Below are 21257 nucleotides of genomic sequence, written 5' to 3' on the forward strand. Positions count from 1 at the left end.
TAACACTGTACAAACATATAAATGGTGTTTGGCTCAGGATGACAAAATGAGCTCATTGCTTTTCCCCACCTTGACAGCCCTCCTCCTCAGTGAGCCCTCATCATCCGTGTGTCGACTGGCAGAGCCGGGCGACCTGTTTGGGGAGTTTTGGCGAAGGGGAGTTGGCGGCGTTCCCAAAACTATGCGCTCAAAGTCTTGCTTGGCATCTGCCCTGCAATGTTCAAGTCAAATTTAACATTTCTTGCTGGACTATACATAAAAAAAAGTTTGCATTGAGTTCATAAGAAATGGGCGCTCAAACAAAAATGCACTGGATCGCGTTTACCTGGCCAGGCTTAACAGATTCGTCAGCTCTTCTTCGAGGTGTCTGCGAACCATGTGCTTGCTGCTGGGAATTCCCATTGTTGTGGCCAAAGATTCGCTGGAAAAACTGGGTTCCAGCACCATGACGGCTCCATGGATGCCGCTGCTGACCACGCCTTCTGCAAACTCCTGTACAGATGGTTGCAAGGCTTTAGTGAGTTTGAAATTTGGGTATAAAAATAATTCAGCGTGAAATTGCTCATTCCCTGATCCTCACCTTGAGGTCAATGTCTTTAAGCCATTTGATGACACGATGAGAGGTCCAAACCAAAGGGTCCGTGTTCTGGTGCTCACACTGTACCCGGCGGGCCTGCAGTGCCTGGCAAGCATTTCAACAGCACTTGTCACTCAAGTGAGATTCTCTCAAATTTTAGGGGCCAGGCTGTGTGCATAGCCACTTACGTCCTTGTCAAAATTTAGCGAGTGCAGCAGCTCGATGCCCAGTAGCAAGCTGACCTGGTGGAACTTTTTGGAGATGTTGAAATGGCGCTCAAGGTCACGACGGGTCAGGGAGTGGAGCATGCGTCCGTCCACCAAGTGGGTGTGAAATGCCTGCGAGTACTGCGGCAAGCCCACGTCGCTGAGCCAGGCCTTGGCCACCCAGTGGTGGTCCATATCGGCAGCTTTGGACAACCTGCACAGGGGCAGTGACAGTTGTGACTGTGGATAGCCACCTCAGCCGTTTGTTTACTATTTAGACTCGTATTTGGATAATATGTGCTGGCTACTGTATGTGAATGGGTAGACATGTTTGCATTAGGTGTGTATGTAAATAGACATTCACATTGTGTGCACATCTGAAGGAACGGATAGATGATAACTGTGTGTGGACAGACGGATATAGTAATCACCCACGCCCGCGTAAGTTAAATCCGCAGTATCGCAATACCCTATTACGACGGCAGATTAGGGCCACGTAGAAAAAAAAAAATATATATATTTTTTTTTAGAGGGCGGGGGCAAATTTGCCACTTTTTTTCTCATCATGTTAAAAAGTGGCAAATTTGCCATTTTTTTTCTCATCATATTGCCCCTGCCGTCTTTAAAAATAAATAAATAAATAAATAAATAAATAATAATAATAATACATTTCTAGTGGCCCTAATACACCGTCGTAGGCCTACCCTATTTAAATACGCTAGGCACGTTTTTTAGAACATTCATGACACTTTTTTACAAAGGTATTAATACACCTTGACAATCCTACAAACACATTTAACATAACATATTAGCAGAGAGCAATATCAATGGCTCTCACAAATTATACGTCTCCCGATCTTTCTGTGATGACATTACACAAATCCAACAAACATCTTTTGATAATTTACAAGAATCATGGCCAAAAATGTACCTTATAAAATTAACCTGATAGTGCCACTTTATAAAGCCCAAAGCAGTATTACATCCAATAATTTTCAACAAAAATTATTAGGCTGTTCTGAAAACAGTAGCTCCTGTTTTGTTGTTCTTTCACGTTGAGGGGTCTTCAAACTAAAGTTTGGCGACATCTAGTGGTAGAAAGTAGAATTACACCAATTTTACACACGCGTCAGACCAAACTAAAGTCATTAATTAACTTTAAAAATAAATAAATAAATAAATGAATAAATAAATAGATAAATAAATAACCGAAATAGCAGGACAGCGAACCTGGAACCCACAATGGATGACAAATACCAAAACCAGCCATCAAATGGAGCACTCCCTTCCATAATGCAAAGTTTGTCAGGCCTTCCTCACCCTCTTCCATCCTCAGCCTCCCGGTAGTCTTCAATGGCCAAACGCAGTTTACGTCGATGCATCATACTGGTTACGGCCAAACCAAGCTCCAGGTCTTCATCCGTTAGCCCCAATAACACCTATGATAAAAATGTCAACAGAACTCAGCTCAGTGCAGAACGTCACTTCCGTATTCACTTTAAAAAAAATATTACAATACTTTATTGCAAATTATTTTACAGAACCCCATCTTACAGCTTGTGGATCTCTAGGGTCCAGTGACCCCACTTTGAGAACCACTGATTTACAATAAGACCCCCACATATAATTAGCGGTTTGTTATTGGTGAATTTACATATTTGCAGACTTATTTTTGTAAACCACCCATCCTATACTCTAGCTATACTCATTGTTTTTCAACGCCATCTGATGGCAAAGAAGAATGACGAAGTGAGTTGAGTAGTTTCATTTAAGACATAAGTAGCAGTAGGCCGTTACAATCTCTTACATACGGATTTGCGTTATTTGTGGCAGGGCTCGGTCCATATCCCCCCGTGAATAGGAGGGGATTCACTGTAAACCCTACCTTTCCACTCTTGACGTTCTCCGAGCAGGTGCGTATGTACATTGGCATCGCCATGACGACCTCCAGCCAGGCCTGCACCGTGCCCGCCCTCCACTGGGACATGGGCGTGCTCCTTGCCAGCTCCACCTGCTGCAGGCGGTCCAGCTGGTCCTCGGGGCCATCCGGCAAGCTGAGGCTGAGGCGGGTGGGGCTGGCGAGGCCATCCGAGTCTGGGTGAGTGGGTGAATGAGGGGAGAGGGAGCGGGGAGACGGGGAAGGACATGTGGGTGTTGTGGTTGGCAGTGTGAGTGAGGGCAGAAGTGGCATCGTGGTTTTACTTCCCCTTTACCTGCTTTACAAAGGGTTAGAACCACTGCAATTTAAACTTTTTTTTCATTTGCATTGTGATGTTCCAAGATCTTCACCAGTAGGTGGCAATGTGGAGCTAATAATAATCGTCCAACAGGCAAGAGCTACAAACTTTAGGCATCATCATGAATCATGTGCTCCCCAGTGCAAAACAATTTTCTTTTTAAACCAAGATATGCATTTCATCCTGCCTGTGTAAAAAGTGTTGCCGGTTTGATACCTAAAATAAACTACACATGAAATGTTTCTCAAAATGCCTGTTGGAAAACACTTCCTGTTTTGATTTCTGTAGGATACAACTGAAGATTTCCCCAGATAGGGTCAAAATAAATCAATATCAAAATTGACCCATATAGTAGAAGATCATCACTCATTATGCATTATAGGACATAATGCACTAATGAGCCATACTCTTCTCGTACCAAAAAACTAACATTTTTTCTCTCACAAAGCTAATCATCAGAACTGAAAAGTCATACCAATTTTTGCTCATGTTACCATTTCTTACCAACCTACAAAATTGGAACCTGATGCAACAAAAACTGCGACGCATCTTCTGTGCACAAATCAGTATGATTGTAAAATTGTGTTCTGTGGAAAACATTGAAAAGCTCTCTTTTAGTCTGTTAGAGCAGTGATTCTCAACTGGTGGGATGGGACCCAGAAGTGGGTCATGGATACGTAGTAAAACATTACAGGGGTCCGCGGTTTGTGATGAAGGCGTGCAATATATTTACTTTTTACAATGGTCCTGTGCACAAAAAGTCAATGCTCATTCACCACAGTATTGTTTTTTTTTTGTTTTTTTTGGGGGGGGGGATTGTTTACATCCAATACAAATATTTACTGAAACTATGACCATACTACTGCATCAGCATTCTGAATTTGAACTACATCGCCACTGTAGGAGCAAAACTTTGTTATAAACTGCATGTGGGCCTCCTGCAGTGAAATATTTAGCATGCATCCTAGGTCAAACTTAACAGTATTTTGTCCGGCATGCGTAACAAGCGTACTGTATAAGTTCCCACAAGATATGGCTGGCCATATTTTGACTACATTCATATTGGTTGTCATGTTTCGCCTCAGTTTTTAAATAAGGTGTTCTGAAAGGCACTTTAAACATTCCAGCTTTAAAAATATGACTACTCACAAAAAGTTAGGAATATTCAGGTGTAAGGTGAAACTTCAAGATGAACTTAAAATTCACTGTAACCAGCTGATCGACTTAATTCAACCTTTGCTAAACTTTTGAATTGTAACTGTTAGGATTTCAAGACTTTATGCATAACTTGCTATTCTCCAGCAAGGAGTGCAATAGAGTAGAATCCATGAATGGACTAATATACGTATTTCCTAGTTCGTTTCAAGTTGGTATTTAAACGGTTCTCTGCATCATGCTCTAAGAAATGACTAACAGTAGCTTATTTACATTTCCTTTGAACTTCTATAATAGTGGCATGCCGCTTCACAAAAGCAATTGAGAACCACTGCAGTTAGTGCAAAGGAGTTACAGTAGGTCACGTGTTTCCAGCATGGTGTCCTTTCCCTCTCAATGTCATCTCCGATTGCAACGACGAAGAAGTGCGCTCACATTTGGAGGGAGAGGAAAGGAGGCCATTTGAAAGCATCCTCCAACACATGCACACACAAGGTACACAAGATTAGAGGCATGGCAAATGAACACACACAAATATTAACACACAGGGAAAGAGAGGACAGCCACATGAAAATTCAACATGATTTATTTTTATTTTATTTTAAAATAGTCTTATTTAGATCTTATGTTGTCCCCATGTTTCCTTTTCTTTAGTTTAACCATGCCTTTTAAAATGTCACACATACACATCTCATGACCTCACAGTCTGTTTTCTGCTGAACCACTGTCCTTTTTAAATAAAATTCTTCAATAATATTAGTTTTCTGTATTGTTGTCCCATTTACATCAAGTAAAACATCTGAGGAGAAAAAACAAACACAGACGGGCTCAATAACTTTAAAACGACCTCTTGGATTCTTCTGAAAGTTGGCAAGAGATCAAAATGAATGCTTAAATGTTTCATAAAATAAACAGCTGGGAGTGATTATGCATACAATCCAATTCACAATTAGTTTTATAGTTTAAGTTTCACCGGGTTGAATGCCCCCACTGCTGCACACACCCAGTAGCTTGCAGTCAGTAGCGTAGTAGGGGAAAGTCAGATTAGGTCAAGTCAAAAGAAAAAGTCAAAACATTTCTTTACAATAATGTGTTCTATGTGCCACCACTAATCTAAAGACAGTATTGTAATTAATACAGTATTGCATTTGTGGAATAAGAATTCAGCAGAAAATCGACTTGTTTCGATCCATCTCAGGGGGCAGCCATTTTGCTTTGAATTGCCACTTGGTGTTGACTGAAACTGACATCACAGTGTCTAAGAGCTCGGGTAACAACCGTCAAGGGTTATTTGTTTTTGGTCATGTGACGTTCGGAAGATGAGCCTTTAGGCACTTTGATGTCATTTTCAGTCGCCAGCATGTGTCAGTAAGGTCAAATGACCACCTCGAGATGGATAAAAACAGGTGAATTTTTCATCTTAATTCATATCCCACAAACACAATCTTAATCAGAATAATGTGTTTAGAATAGTGGGGAGGCATATAATATAATATTGTCAAGAAAATGCTGGACTTGACTTTACCCCTTTACCATCAGGAGAAGAGATTTCCTGGGGGTGAGACGATGCAGACTCCAGCTCTATCCAGCAAAAGCACACAAATAATCTGACTGCTGTCATTGTCTTTCACTTAACCACTTTGTGTTATCAACTTTTATCATAAATTTCATTGCTTTTTTTTTTTTTTTCTCCTTTCTTTCATCTGTGGGGAAGATAGATAGTCCGTAGATCATCATATACCTGTTGAACAGGTTGTAAACTTGGTTAGGACTAAATGGAATAGTCATAAAATGCTTCAGGAGTATTTTTTTTTTTGCGACCATTGGAAGTTTTGAATCTGATTGAATGGCAATGGCATGTGGGGTACCTCCAGGTTCAGTCTTTGGACCGCTTTTGTTCAGGCTGCTGTATGCTATCGGTCAAATTCTTCAGAACTCTGGTGTTGGCAATGCAGATGACACGCATCTACACTATAGCTAACAATGTTCTCAAATGACAACAGTTCAATTAAGGTGCTGTGTCACTGTCGAAAATATATTAATAACTTATGAACCAAAATGTCTTTCAACTAAACCAAAACAAAACCGAGGTAAATGTTTTTGGCAATCAAGAAAAGAGAATTGCTGACCAAGTCTGAATCGGTGGTGTGCTGATAGATGGGATCTGACGTTCAGCAGTCATATCAAATCAATCACTAAACTGAAGCAGAAATACATCTAAAGTGAAGGGTTGCATGCTCCAGGCAGACCAGAAGAAGTTTATCTCCAGTAGGCTTGACTATTGTTATGGTCTTCTGACTGGACTCCCTCAAAAGAGCATCAAATAGCTGCAGCTCATTCAGAATGCTGTAGCTTGGGTTCTGACCAGAACAAGGAGATCAGAAAAAAATAGGCCAGTCCTAGTTCAGATGCAGACTAGAAGTATTTCTAAATATTTTTTTGCCCCAATATGCTGTTCTTGACTGTATATTGACATTTTATTAATATTTTTACTTTTTAATCCTTGACTTTGCTTTAGTATTTTAAATGTACTTTTATCTGTAGCACATTCAGTTACCTTGTGTATGAAATGTGCAATATAAAAAAAAAAAAAACTGCCTTGCCTTACCTGACGACTGCTTATGTTTCTTTAAAATTGTATTACCTTTTATACAACACTGTGTAAGTCATAGTTATACAACTAGCATCTTATTAAAACAAGGCAATTTCATTTGAGGTTAGCATGTTGACATGTCTCTCGAAGTACCATATTTTCCGCACTATAAGGCGCACCCTTTCATAGCGAACACTACCATGTATAGTTCACCATACGGAAAACAACGCCTAATTAATATTAATAATTTATGAAACAGATTCATGAACATTAATCGTCACTATTTAGCGGTTCTATGAAACATAATTATGTTGAAAAAGTCATACAAAAAGATTCCACTCTATGTAAAAGTGTATTTCATTTTTATCTGCAACATATTATCGTATGCACTACATTATTTTTTTAATCATTCTTAAAATGGTTGACTTTCCATTGTTTTTACTAGTTACTTCGTGCGTTCAATTTTGTGAAGAAGCCTTGCACGTGTTTAGTTACAATGGACGACAAGTTCCTGACCATTTGACAAATGCAGTCAAGAGCGTGCTGGGAGTAACTGACCTCTCTTTTCTCAAAGAAGACACTTGTTAGTTTATTTCACGGACAGTGGAGTCAAGAGTCGCATGCGTTGTGGGAGAGGAGCTACAGTATGTGCATGCATGGGCACAATATGGCACGTACAAACGCTTCTATCTGAAAAGATAGAAATCACATTTCCCACAATTCCTGCTGGGCCTCGTGTTGCTAGGGAGCAAAGTGCCTTGAGTGGAGGATTTATCCCGCTAAAAGAGGCGCTTGCGCAGTTTTCCTGACTATAGACAGAATGGGATGGTTTTGAGGAGGGGTCTGCATGTCGCCCACAGGAAAACGGTTCTCGTCATGGTAGTGTGGAAGGACGGGAATGAACCAAGCAGGACGGTAAACGAGGGCAGGGGAGGGGGAAGTTAAAAGGTAGTCAGGGTTACATATCAAAAATAAGAAAAGGCATTCAGGACAAGGAGACATTTGTACACACACACACACACACACACAAAGTGCACATCAACTGTCGTTATTTACACGTACAGCAATCCTTCAAGTTTGCAGTTGAGTGAAAATCAAAATTGAAACTAATATTCACCATGTTTTGTGCTCTATTTACAAGAATGTACATACATACAGGTGCAATTTGCTAGGTCACACTCACACCTTCATACATGCTCTCTGTCACGCACACATAAACACAACGCCGTCCTCTGATCATTTCCACAGACGCTCTGTGGCCTTTACCAGTCTGCGTCCTCCTCTATGTAATAATCGGGTGTTGCAGTACCATCAAACAGACCCGGGTCCAGAGACTTGCGTTGCTTTCCTCGGGCGAAGACTCGCGACAAAGAGCCCAGGCCCATCTTCTCCTTCTTCTTCTTACATTTCGCCACCTCCAGATCTTCTAGAGACTGACGGACAAACAAAAGGAGGTGTGAAGAAGAGGGCAAAAAGACGCTGGTGATAAATACCAAGACTCAAGAAGTGAGGTGACTGACATTTGTCATGCTGCCAGGCAAGCACATATAAAAGCAGCAAAAAGCCTGTTTGCAAGCACGACAGCTTGACTCACTTTGATATGATGAACATGCACTGGGGCAGCAGTATATCGCTGGGGGACATTTTTTCCAACTTTTTACTCAGCTATTAAGTCACGAAAATGCTCAAACTAAAATTCAAATAATTTGGTTAATGAAATAAAATATAAACGAAAATGCTTTTTTAAAAAAACGAAAACTAACAAACTACATTTTATGTTGACAAAACTAACTATAATTATAGCGAAAATGTCCTTAATTGGCAATTAATACATGAGCCTTTGGGGATGATTTTAAAGCCGTTTGAAAGTGTGTCACGCAGACGTGACGTCATCTAGCAGCAGCCAATAGAAAAGCACCTTCAGATGATGTCCCTCCTTGGCGACAAATTTGCCTGCTTGACTTGCGGCTCACCTGGTTTTTCATTTATCTCAGCCGAAATGCAACACTAGGTCAGAAATGTGTCACATTTTTTGTTCATAATTCCATGGTGTTTAATACTGCACACACATACTGTAATACAAGTAATAATAATAGTAAAAAAAAAAAGAAGCAAAAACTAATATTGAAACTAACTAAAATTCAGCATTTTTTAAAATAACTAAAACTACTAAAAACTAACAGAACCACCCTGAAAACTAATTCAAACTAACTAAATTTAAAAAGACAAAACTCAAAACAAAATAAAAACTAACTAAAATGAAAATTCCAAAACTATAATAACCCCGGACTTTACATTAGAAAAACCTACGACACCCCCCCAAAATAAATACAAATGTCACAAATTAAACATGTTGTCCGTCTCAAAAAAAGTCTTCACTGCCATTCGATGCCATTGCTGTTTTTTCCGTAAGGTGTTCCTATAAGTGCAAAAACATCACCAAGGTCCAAATAGAATTTGGATGACAGTTTCAACCAATACGACGCACCGCTGCTCACAGCAGAGGCTAAGCTTGAAGCCGATAAGGTTGACCTCGCAAAGCCAGCGACAGTCGATAAGTTGAAAGAAGAAATTGGAAGACTGTTCCACACTCTTGTTGAAGCCGGTGGTCCGTGTTATCAGTGATGTTTGTTTAATGGTGGAAACTACTATAAAAAAATAGGGCCCACAAGAAGAATTCAATTTAAAAATGAATTTTAGTCTCATTTTCAAATCATTGCGGGAAACTGCAAAAATCACGCTCATTAACCTCAAACGGAAGACAACGACTGTCTGCTGTATTTCATGCTCGGCACATGGAGACAACGTTGATTGAAGAGGAGACTGTGGGCAGCAAGAAAATGGAAAATCTCCACTTTGTGGAGCAAAGAGGAGATTTTCCATTTGGTGGTGGAGACGTGGCGAGTGGAGGGGGCAGTGCAGGAGTTTGCGGCGTTGGCAGGGCTCGCTTACATTGCAGAGTGAGTGAGTCCGATGACGTGGAGAGTTGATGTCACTAGGCGTAGACGACCTGTCTCCCTCCACAGCCGAGGCGTCCGAGATGATGGAGGGCTGACGCGAGTGGCACGGGCTCACCCGCACAGCAGCCACTAAATGGGATGAGAGCGGGAGGGGGGGAAAGCTTTTGATTTTATTTTATTTTTTTTTTACAGATAGGCTTTGGCACTGAATGCAACTAATTGGTAAAATGGGATTCTTGTGACATTCTTTATATATAGACGTAATACTAAATCAAAAGCCCGAAAATACATGCAATCGTGCAGTTGCCAAGCAACAGTGAGGAGTCAGTGTTTACCGGTCAGACTGGTACGTACACGAGGACGCTGATTTTATATATATATATTTTCATTTATTCTGATCTTCTTTCTTGACTAGTTTGTGCTAATTTACCAATTTACACAGCATAAATCACAACATCTAGACACTAGGGGTTGAATGACTACATTTTTTTTTTTTTTAAGTCGTTGACTATAACGTAATCAAAGTCGAGATAAATTTTATAATTTATCATAATCTTTTTTTCAACAAAGCACAGCAGTCCCTACTTTTTTTTTTTTTTTTTAACCAGTTTCACGTAAAGTATTTTGTATTTTGACCGACAGGTAAATAAACATGAAAAAAACAAAACACCATTACACTAATTGTAGCTATTGTAATTTGTATGAATCCTGCGCATGTTTCTCTTTTTTTTTTTTTTTTTTTTTTTTTTTTTTTTTTTTTTTTTTTTTTTTTTTTTTTTTCTTTTTTTGAAGAGCTCAGAATTGTTCATTCGGTAGTCTTACCGATTCAACGTCTTGTCATCATTGCTCTTTTCCTTTTTTTTTTTTTTTTTTTTTTTTTTTTTTTTTGTGTGTGTGTATGTGTGCGTGCGTTTGCGTGCGTGCGTTTGCGTGCGTGCGTGCGTTTGCGTGTGTGCGTTTGCGTGCGTTTGCGTGCGTGCGTGCAAATACGTATAAATTTATACTCATTCATTCACCTAAAACCTTATAAATATCCCATTACCCTTCGCCTTAACCAGGTACTTCAGAATCTTGCCAGAGTCGTGAGATTTAAATGGTCAGGAGACCAGAGAAAAGGTCAGAAAAAAAAGAAATAAAGAGAAAAGAAAGGTAAATCAAAGTGACATCCAGCACCGACCAAACACTTCCTGCCTTCCCCATGATTACAAAATCAAAGTCTTACGCCAACCCCGGAAGCCTCTAAATTCCAGCAAATTTAGCGAGATCTCAAGAGCCCAGAGGAAAAACTAAAGAGAGGAAGGAGGGAAGGATCGATAAGGCAGAGTGAGATCAATAGAAGCCAGTACATCCAATCCATCAAAGTGAAGTCCAGCACCAACAAGACCCCTCCTGCGTGGTTACAAAACCGGAGTCTTATGCCAACCCCAGAAACCTCATACTTCTAATAAATTAAGATCTCAAGTGACCAGAGGAAAAACTAAAGAGAGGAAGGAGGGAAGGATAGATAAAGAAAAGTGAGAACCACAGACACCAGCACCAACTGATTCAAGGGGCTGTGGGAGGGAGAGGGTACTTCTGTTGAGTTTCAGTAGATGCTGGTGCGACGGATTTGGCATGCATAAGGACCACCACCAAAGAGAGAAGCCGTCAACCGCGGTCCAGCAAAGCGAGCACCCCCCCCCCCCCCCACCCCCCCCGGAATCCCCAGGCCGCGGCAGCACCAAGGCCACCCCCAAGCCACCCGAGCGGACACCGGTCAGCGAGCCGACCCAGATACCCGGAACACCCCCGCCCCAGCCCCGGCCCACACCCCCGAGCCCAAGGCCGCAGAACGAGGCCCAGCGGGCCCCCACAGCGCCCCACCGGTCCCCAGCCCCCATCCCCCCACGACCCCCCCGCACCCCACCCAAACCCGCCATCCACCACGACCCAGGCCCCACCACCCCCGACCCCCAAACCCCCGAACACACCCCGACCCCCAGCACCCAACCCCCCACCCACCCATACCTCCACCCCCCCCCCAAACAAGCCGCCCCCCCCCCGACGGCCGCCACCCCCCCCCCCGCGAACCCGGCCCCCCGCGAGAACCCCCCACCCCCCCCCGGAAACCGGCACCGGGCAGCAGCGCAGAGAGGGAAGATGTGCCCACCCCACCTCCAGCCGCGCGAGATTTGCACCGCGGCGGGAGGGGGGAAGCAGAGGAGGAAGCACCAGGGGAGAAGGCGGGACACCAGAACACCGAGCCCGGTGGGGAGAGGCCCCGGTCGTCACGCCAGAGTACAAGTGACACCTAACCCTGTTACTGAGTCCGCCAGCTCGCCGACTGGCGAGCTCTACCCTTACACCGTGAATGTGGCCCCACCCAGTGTATATACAAGTGTGTGCGTGTGGTGCATTAAAATTGGGAGCAGGTGAGTCGGAGCAGAGGGAAAAAATTTCCCCTACTCCGACACACCCGTATCCCCCCCCAAAAAATGAATATGTATATGTGTGGTGCATTAAAAAAGGGAATGGAGGGACAAAGTGGTGGGGCAGGGACACAAATGGGGGGGACCACAGCGCTGCCAGGCACTGCAGTCCATCCCCTCTGATGGCTCCCCGCCCCAACTCACCCCTCCCCTTGGACGTGAGGTGCATTAAAATTGGAGGGGAGTTGAAGGGTGAAGACGGTGTTTCCACCCTTCCCCACCCCACCAAGAAATGTGTTGTGTGCCCTATGTGTATATTTACAAAGTGTATAGTGCAAGCTAGTGAAGTGAGTAAGAGGAGCGACCAGCGGGGCCTCACCCAACCCGGCGGGTGTAGGTGGCACGCCCGCCCCCCAGCACCCCCACCCCCCGCCGCCCCCCACCTCATCCACCCGGCACCACAATGGGCGGACAGCCAGCGCAGCAGGGCTACCGGACAGCCCACCAGCCACCGGGGCCCGCCCGGGGCACCAGGAGTTATACCGGAGCGGGGCAGGCCCCAAACCCTCGCCCGGCCCCCGGAGCCCGACGCCCGGGCCGGGGAGGGAGCCCCAGGCCCAGGGAGAGGGAGGGGGAGGGGCCGCAGGGCAGACAGGGAAGGGGGGGGGGGGGGCGGGGGAAGCGGGGAGAAGACGACAAGAAGGCGAAAGGGCGGCTGCAGGGCAGGAGGCGGGGGGGGAGAGGAGGAGGGAGGGCGACAAGGGAAAAGGGACCGGGAGGCAGAGGAGGATGGGCGGGAGGAGGCGAGGAGGGAGAGGCGACGGGGGGGAGGAAGGGGGAGGGGAGAGGGAACCACGGGGCACACCGGAGGCCCACCCACCCCGAACCGCGCCGCCGGGCACGGAGCAGCGGACCGCGCCGGGACGGCACCGCCCCGGGCACCAGGGGAAGCACCCCAACACCGCACCCCACAGGGGGCCCAGGGAGCGGCCAAGACGCAACCGCCACCGAGCAGACAACGGGGGGGGGGGGGGGGGGGGGGGGGCAGAACCACCCCCGCCCGACCACAGGGGACGGCGTCAAGAAAATTGACTAATTAGCATGCAGTAACACCAAGTGTTGATGCTTAGTGCCCACTAGAAATAGATCTTAAGGAGTTATTGAGTATAGTGTCGTATAGTGTGGTATGCTCGAGCCCACTAGCAGCAACTAGGTTCCTGACTATATAAAAATAAAAACAATCAGATACAAAATACCAAATACAGGAGCAGCGAAAACAGAAGTTGTAACGATGTGGTGGCTCTCGTTAACAGGCAGAATCTTGGCAGGATTAAGTTGCCAAATTGAGATTAAAATATTCTATGTACATAGACCATATTTGTTTAAATCTTGATACTTGATTTTTATTTAAGGCAGAGATTTTTTCCATTGAGATATAATTTATTAGTAAGTTTAACCAGTGGTCGATATTTAGAGATTGTTTATTTTTCCAATTGACAAGGATTATTTTTTTAGCAATAGTAAGGGCTATAAATATAGATTGAGATTGTTTACATGGTCGCTCAGTTATTGTTAAGTCACCTAGTAAACACAGTCTTGGAGATAAAGGAAGCCTACAGTTTAATATATCAGCGAGCTTTTCCAAGATTTTAGTCCAGAAATGCAGCACTGGAGTACATGACCATAAAGCATGAAGATAAGTATCGGCAGTGTTTTGTGAGCACTGGAGACAAATGTCGGAGTCAGAGAGTCCCATTTTTTTCATCATATATTGTGTAATATATGTTCTATGAAGTATCTTATATTGGATAAGTTGCAAATTTGTCTGTTTGGTCATTTTAAATACATTTTCACAGATTTGGGTCCAAAAGTCTGGTTCCGGAACTATAGACAAGTCTTTTTCCCATTTTAAAGTCGGTAAATACGTTTTATTTGTGTATAAAAATAACTTATATATTTTTGATATTTTCTTTATTGTTGTTGGAGAAAGCTTTATAATATCTTTAGCTAAGACAGGCAGTTGGAGCGTATCTTGAAGTGTTGGGATTTGTTTCTTAACCATATTTTTAACTTGCAGATAATGTAAGAAATTTCCCTTTTTTATTTCATATTTCTGGACCAAGTTTGTATATGATATAAACTTATTATCTGAGAAAAGATGATGAAGGTGTGTAATTCCTTTCTGCTCCCATAGGCTTAAATGGAACGACTGATTATTAAGTTGAAAGTCGGGGTTATGCCAAATGGGAGAGAGCCCACAGGGCGCCAATTGGGAGTTTGTAATTTCTAATGCCTTCCACCAGGCAGTCAGGGTGGCGGCTATCATTGGGTTTTTAAAACAATTATGTCGTCTTATTGATTTTGTAATAAAGAGTAAATCTGACAGTCTAAGATTATTACAATCCTTCTGCTCCAATTCCAACCAACAGTTAGTATCTCTGTTGGGTTGTGTCCATAGCACAAGATATTGTAGTTGATTAGCTAGATAATAGTACATAAAGTTTGGTGCCTCTAAACCTCCTTTAGATTTACTTTCCTGAAGAGTAGATAGACTAATTTTGGCTTTTTTTTTATTCCAATAGAATTTTATGATAGCAGAGTCCAGCGATTGGAACCAGTTAGACGTAGGTTTAAATGGAATCATTGAAAATAAATAATTAATCTTTGGTAAAACTTTCATTTTTATAGTAGCTATCCGTCCTATTAAAGAGATCGGAAGATTATTCCAGCGTTCCAGGTCACTACGGATACTATCCAATAATGGTGAAAAATTTAAAGAAGTTAATTCAGTTAACTTAGGTGAAATTTTAACACCTAAGTATTTTAAATTACCTGTAGGAAAGGAGTAGTGTGGATCCTGACTTGTAGGATTCCATGAATTTTCTGTAATAGGTAATAATGTTGATTTTGTCCAGTTAATAGAGTAATCTGATAAGTGAGAGAATTTAGTTATTAATTTAAATGCTTCCCCTAGCGAAATAGCAGGTTCTTCTAAATAGAGTAATATATCATCGGCATATAGATTAATTTTATGTTCTATTGTCCCGGAGTGGATTCCTTGGATCCGTCTATCCTGACGTATAGCTAATGCAAGCGGCTCAATAAATATAGCAAATAATAAAGGAGAAATTGGGCACCCTTGTCTTGTTCCCCTTTGTAAAGTAAAACTCTGTGATGTAATCCCATTAGTAGTAACTGTAGCTTTAGGAGAATCATATAATATTGAGACCCATTGAATGAATGACTCCCCGAAGCCGAATTTATTTAAGACAGCAAAGAGGAAGGACCAGTTAACTTTATCGAATGCTTTTTCTGCATCCAGCGAAATAACAACTGCCTTTTTATCATGCCGCTGTGACATACTAATCAAGTTAAAGAGTCTCCTAATATTATTAGTAGAATGACGACCTTTAATAAAACCTGTTTGATCACTATGAATAATTGTCGAGATTACCGTCTCTAATCGAGATGCCAAGGCCTTAGCGATAATTTTAATATCGGTATTAATTAGTGATATCGGTCGGTAACTTGACGGGAGGGTAGGGTCTTTTTCTGGCTTTAATAAAAGTTTAATTGCTGCTATATTCATATCTTGACGTATATCACCTTTACTTTTAATTTCAGTTACTACTCTTAGAAATAATGGAGCAAACATTAACCAGAAATGTTTAAAAAATATAGCCGGAAAGCCGTCTGGACCAGGTGCTCTGCCATTAGGCATACTGTCTAAAGCACGATACAACTCATCTATAGTAAGCGGGGTATCGAGAATATCTTTATGTTCAATAGATAACTGAGGTATATTTAAGCTGTTTAGGAATTCCTCAATATATTCAGGGTTAGGTCTATTAATTTCTGTGTATAGATTTCGATAATAGTTATAAAAAATATGGTTAATTTCTTCTGGTGATTGTGTGCATTCACCATTTATATCTTTAATAGCCGTTATAAGAGATTTTTCCCGATTCCGTTGAAGTTGATTTGCCAGGAATTTACCTGATTTATTATTATGTTCAAAATTATTATATCTCAACTGTTGTATTATAAACTCTGTCTTTTTAGATAACATGTTATCTAACTGTATTTTTATATTCTGTAGTTCTATCCATATTTGATTATTTGGGTTTAATACATATTCATCCGTTAGTTGTTTAATTTTATCTTCCAGGTATTTTTCTAATTTTTGATCCTGTTTCTTTTTATAAGTTGAATATGATATAATTTTCCCTCTAATTACCGCTTTCCCTGCTTCCCAGAGAAGAGATGGAGATATATTTGGAGAGTCATTTATTTCCAAAAAATCTGCCCACTCCCTTCTAATAATTTTATCAAACTCTACGTCTTTCAGTAATGAGATGTTAAAACGCCATATCGGGGGAGGTTTAAAGGTAGAGTCAATTTGTAGAGTGAGGGAGACTGGTGCATGATCACTTATAATTATAGAATGTATTTTTATAGCAGTTTTATCAACAATAGAATTATTTGTAAGGAAAAAATCAATTCTTGAGAATGATCGGTGCACAGCAGAGAAGAAAGTAAATTCCTTCTTAGTTGGGTTTTGAAGTCTCCAGCCATCGCTGAGGCCAAAATCCTCCATATACTCATCTATTACTTTAGCGGATCGTAATCGCCTTGTATATATCGTATTATTAGAACGATCTATTAACGGGTTCAAGACCGTGTTAAAATCACCTCCAATAATAATAGTAGAATTTGTTGCTAAATCGAGTAACCGAGAGAAAAATTCATGGAAAAAATCAGGGTCATCATTATTTGGGGCATATAAATTACCAATTGTATATACTTTATTAAATATAGTTACCTGGATAATAATATATCGGCCCTCTAAATCTGTTACTATATTATTTAGAGTAAAGAATAAATTCTTATGTATAAGTATAGAGACACCTCTTTGTCTACTATTATAGGAGGCAGAGTAAACTTGACTAAAATTTTTATCTATAAATAATTTTTCTTCTGATTTTTGTAAGTGGGTTTCTTGTAGGAGACAAATATCTGCCTTAAATTTTGAGAGATGGTCTAAAATTTTTATTCTTTTTGCCTGGGAGCGAGCGCCACACACATTCCAGGAGACCAGAGCTAATTTCTGCATACAAGCAATATAGACTCAGTCTTATGTATACATCTATATAAGCTGCTTATTAATATTAACATATTGTAGGATAGCAAAAGAGTAATTAGGCAATTTATATAATTTATATAAAGAGAGAGATAGCAAGTAGATAAGTATAATAGTGAAGAAACGTGGGGGGAAGTGAGTGTGAAGGAAATCTGTGGGGGATTCAACATAACAATACACCAGTAAATGGTGACCTAAGCGAGATTATTATTATTATTATTAATTTATTTTTTTAAGAATATATTTCTATATTATTATTATTATTATTATTATTACTTTATAGCCTATGCATAATATAAATTCATATTCTATTTCGTAACCCATTATCCATACATATACATACATATACATATACATATATATACATATATACACATATACATACACATACATATACATATACCTACGTCAAATAATCACACAATGCTCGGCTCTACCAATTGTCAGTTAGAACAGCCAAGGGGTCGAGGTTGGGTTTCGGAATAGCTGGCCGTCGATATATAATTTATCAACGACCATCGAAGTCCGTTTACCCTCCTGTCTATTTTGTTTCATGATAGGAAACAGTACTTTTCGCCGCTCGTTTATCTCTCTTGGGAATTGATCATTCATCCCGAAAGATGTCCCTTTGAGCTCCCGTCCTTTACTTTTTACCAATTCTTTATGTTTAAAATGTTCGAACTTAGCAATAATAGGACGGGGCTTATTGCCCTTACGAGCTCCGAGCCGGTGTACACGGTGAAAAGAGATATTATTTACCGTCTCCTGTGGGATCTTTAGCGATGATGTCATGAATTTTTTTATCTCACCCTCTGGATTATCTGGAGAATTTTCGGATATACCTGAGAATATTAGATTTTCCCGCATACTACGGGATTGAACATCTAAGACCGTTTCCTTTAGCATTTTATTTTCCTTTTTAATCGTCTCCAACTCGGCTGTGACAGCGACGAGAGAGGAGCGTAGCTCGGAGTTATCGCATTGGAGATCGCTTACCTGTTGGCTAACGAATTCCAAACTTGCCTTTAATTCTTTGACGTCCTCGCGGATAAGACAGAGGACGTCAAGTTTTTTATTTATGGAATCCAGCATACTCACCGATACGTCGGCGGTTGCTAAATCGTCCGTGTCTGTTGACGAGTCATTTTTCCTTTTTTTTTTCGAAGGATTATCCCGACTGGCCGCCGGCTCATCCATCGCGCAGCTATAAAAATGATCGTCAATAAAACGTTCGAGGTCGTCCACACTGGATAATATTTCCGATCTTTCTTAGAAAAGAAAAAAATCGAATTTATCTAATCATTAAATTCGGGTTTAATTAGAAATATAAAGCTAATTCTATTTTAGCAGCAGAGCGCCGCCATGTTAGATTTTCCCAGTCTCGCTACCGGTCACGCGATAGTCACAGCATCTCGCGATGGGAAATGTAGTTCCTCCTCCCGAGCCAGCCTGCGCATGTTTCTCTTTAACAAACCAACCAGTGTGTTGTAAGACAGGACATTGTAGTCTTGTAGTCACTAGATAAGCTTAAAAAAAAAAAAGGCATTTCTGTTTCACTGTTTCTATTCACTTGTGCTTATATTGGATAGTGCACAGTAATGTCTGTGCATTTTTAGAAAGTACATTTTGGCAAAGAATATGGGATTTTACTTTGCACCGCTGCCTTTTTTCCCTGCAGCCAGACCCGTGGTCTCGCTAGTATGAATATTTTAAGACTAGCGGTCAAAGCTATCATCTTATTCCTCAGACAGACGTATGAAGACTGTTGTCTTGTTGACCGAACATTTCACTACTCCAAACTGGAAGATGTGATTAACTGAGCTGACATTACTCATGCGAGTTGGTTTCCCTTTCTCAATTCTTTGGACAAACCAACAAGAAATAATCGTGTGTTATTTTTAAATCAGAGATAAAACAGCTGGCCAAAGGCCATCCCACTTGGTTTGATTCTGGCGCTCTCTGGCACTTAATTGCAATCCAAAGCATGTAAGCCCGCTGCTTCATCCAAAAAGCACATGGAATGATGGGTAATAGCACGCTCACAAGAGCACATGGCGTAAACGGGTGCATGCGGCTGGTAAATGACGCAACTTCTACCTTGTCTGTCGGTGGGATGACCCGTGTGCACATAGAGGGTCTGCTGACTCTGTCTGATGGCAGCAGTGAGAGGAAGGTCAGCCTGCATCACCCACTCCTGGTTGTTGCCGTTGACAACCGTCTCTGTTGGCATTGCCAGGGAGTGACGTTTAGGCACGTCCTTGGTAAGCGTGGCTAGTGACTGTTTGGCCTTGGGAGAGGTGAAGAGAGACAAATAATATTTAGATGCATTTACTATGCTCTTCTATTCTCCACTGGAGCCCAAGATAGTTGTCACTTCATCTGTTTAAAAGAGCAGAAGAAATAAATATCATTTCCCTTAAAAAAAATAAAAATAAAAAAAGATTGGCTTTCAGATATTTGATTCTGACAAAATGGATTGGAAATGCAAGGGCGCTGGCTTGTGTGTCACTTTTGTAACGCCTAAAAATAGCAATTGTCCAGCCTTTTCTTAACTTGAGGGTTTTAATGGTCACACAGCAGAGCAAAAACATGCACATGCGGCAAAGACGCTCCACAACACCTGTTAAAGAGGAAGTCAACTCTCCCAAAAAATCTTTAAGCAAGATAAAAGGATTCTCTCTACTGGGGGAAAAAAAAAAAAAAGGTTTATTTTTTTTTCCTCCAAACTTATTTACAATAATATGTTGTATGCGCTACTAGTCTCAACTCTGTATTTTGATTATTGTATTTATGGAATATGAGTTAAGCAGCAAAATCCGCTCATTTTTATCCATCTCAGGGAGCGGCCACTTTGTCATTTGTTCTTGGCTGAAAATAATATAAATGATGTATTATGGCTCAGCTTCAGAACACGTGAGCTGTGGCCAGGAGAAAGAACTGCATTTGCTGGATGGCGACACATTTACATATTTCAGTTGGGAAGTTATGATTTACATTGTTTGTGCTATTTATACCATGAATATTACAACTGGACTGGTAAAAACACATATGATATAAATTGTAAAAGGCAGGACTGTAGTTTTCCGGTTATATAGCGTAACTACAGTACATGGTTTATGCTTTTATATTGAAAACATCATTACACAGTCACTAGTACTTTAACAAGGATCACAATAAAATGGTGGAGCCTTTGAATATTGATTTTGTCAATAGTTTTCTGTGTTAAAGTCCGATACGCCTGAAATGTATTCTTTTTTTCCCCCCATGCATAGCAGGAGGATGCAAATCAACACCACAATCAGCTCCCTTACAAGCACCACTTCATTACACCGGTCAAACAATCATCAATCACCAGGGCTGACATGCAAAACAAAACAGAATCACAATCCTTCATTAGTGCTCACAATACTGACTGACTGCTTTCTGAATTACAGTTCAATCAAATTCTGATCAATCAATCCTTGGGATCACTGCTGGTCAAATGACCGGGTTCATTTGGGGCGAGCCGGGGATTAGTCAGACATGTACCCACGACAACAATAAGGGGATCTTTCCAAGGATCAAGTGGGGGGTTAAGAAGTTCAAGTCAAAACTGAACAGGGCGGGGGTCCATCTTACCGCCATAACCCTCGGGGAGAAGTCCCTGTCCCCGAGCCGCTCAAACACCCGGAACTCCATTCTTTGATTGACACAGTTACTGATCTGAAGGGGGGTGGAGACATCAGGGAGGGCCATACTGAACATTCAAATTATTTTGTGATTAATTCATTATTTATGTGAAATGTGTTGTGGTCATGAGGTGATCTTGTCATCATGTTTGTTTACAAAAACAAGATCATACAAAAACTACAAAATTTCAATGAAAGGTGTAATAAGTGATTAGTGGGATTGAGGAAAAAGTGGAACATTATAATCAAGACTCCAATTAGTGATGACCATCAACTATCATGTCATCCTTCATGAACCAGGAAGTAGCCTGCC

The 21257-nt window shown here is 41.4% G+C and overlaps 1 protein-coding gene across 5 annotated transcripts in view; it reads right to left on the reverse strand.

Moving 5' to 3' along the window:
* Positions 1-21257, reverse strand: part of kazna (kazrin, periplakin interacting protein a) — a 147062-nt gene that overhangs the window by 2036 nt on the left and 123769 nt on the right. For 3 of the 5 annotated variants that reach the window (XM_077514597.1, XM_077514596.1, XM_077514600.1), the window contains 10 exons: positions 20895-20978; positions 19374-19563; positions 9721-9857; positions 8078-8201; positions 2669-2877; positions 2104-2222; positions 766-997; positions 581-682; positions 326-492; positions 70-211 (listed from right to left, as the gene is read on the reverse strand). In XM_077514597.1, the coding sequence (XP_077370723.1) occupies positions 70-211; positions 326-492; positions 581-682; positions 766-997; positions 2104-2222; positions 2669-2877; positions 8078-8201; positions 9721-9857; positions 19374-19563; positions 20895-20978 (1506 nt within the window). Of the gene's footprint in view, positions 1-69; positions 212-325; positions 493-580; positions 683-765; positions 998-2103; positions 2223-2668; positions 2878-5868; positions 8202-9720; positions 9858-19373; positions 19564-20894; positions 20979-21257 lie in introns of those variants that run through there. The other 2 variants (XM_077514599.1, XM_077514601.1) reach the window with 2 other exon arrangements.

The sequence above is a fragment of the Festucalex cinctus genome, chromosome 2 (genome assembly GCF_051991245.1).
Source record: "Festucalex cinctus isolate MCC-2025b chromosome 2, RoL_Fcin_1.0, whole genome shotgun sequence".
Taxonomy (NCBI): Eukaryota; Metazoa; Chordata; class Actinopteri; order Syngnathiformes; family Syngnathidae; genus Festucalex; species Festucalex cinctus.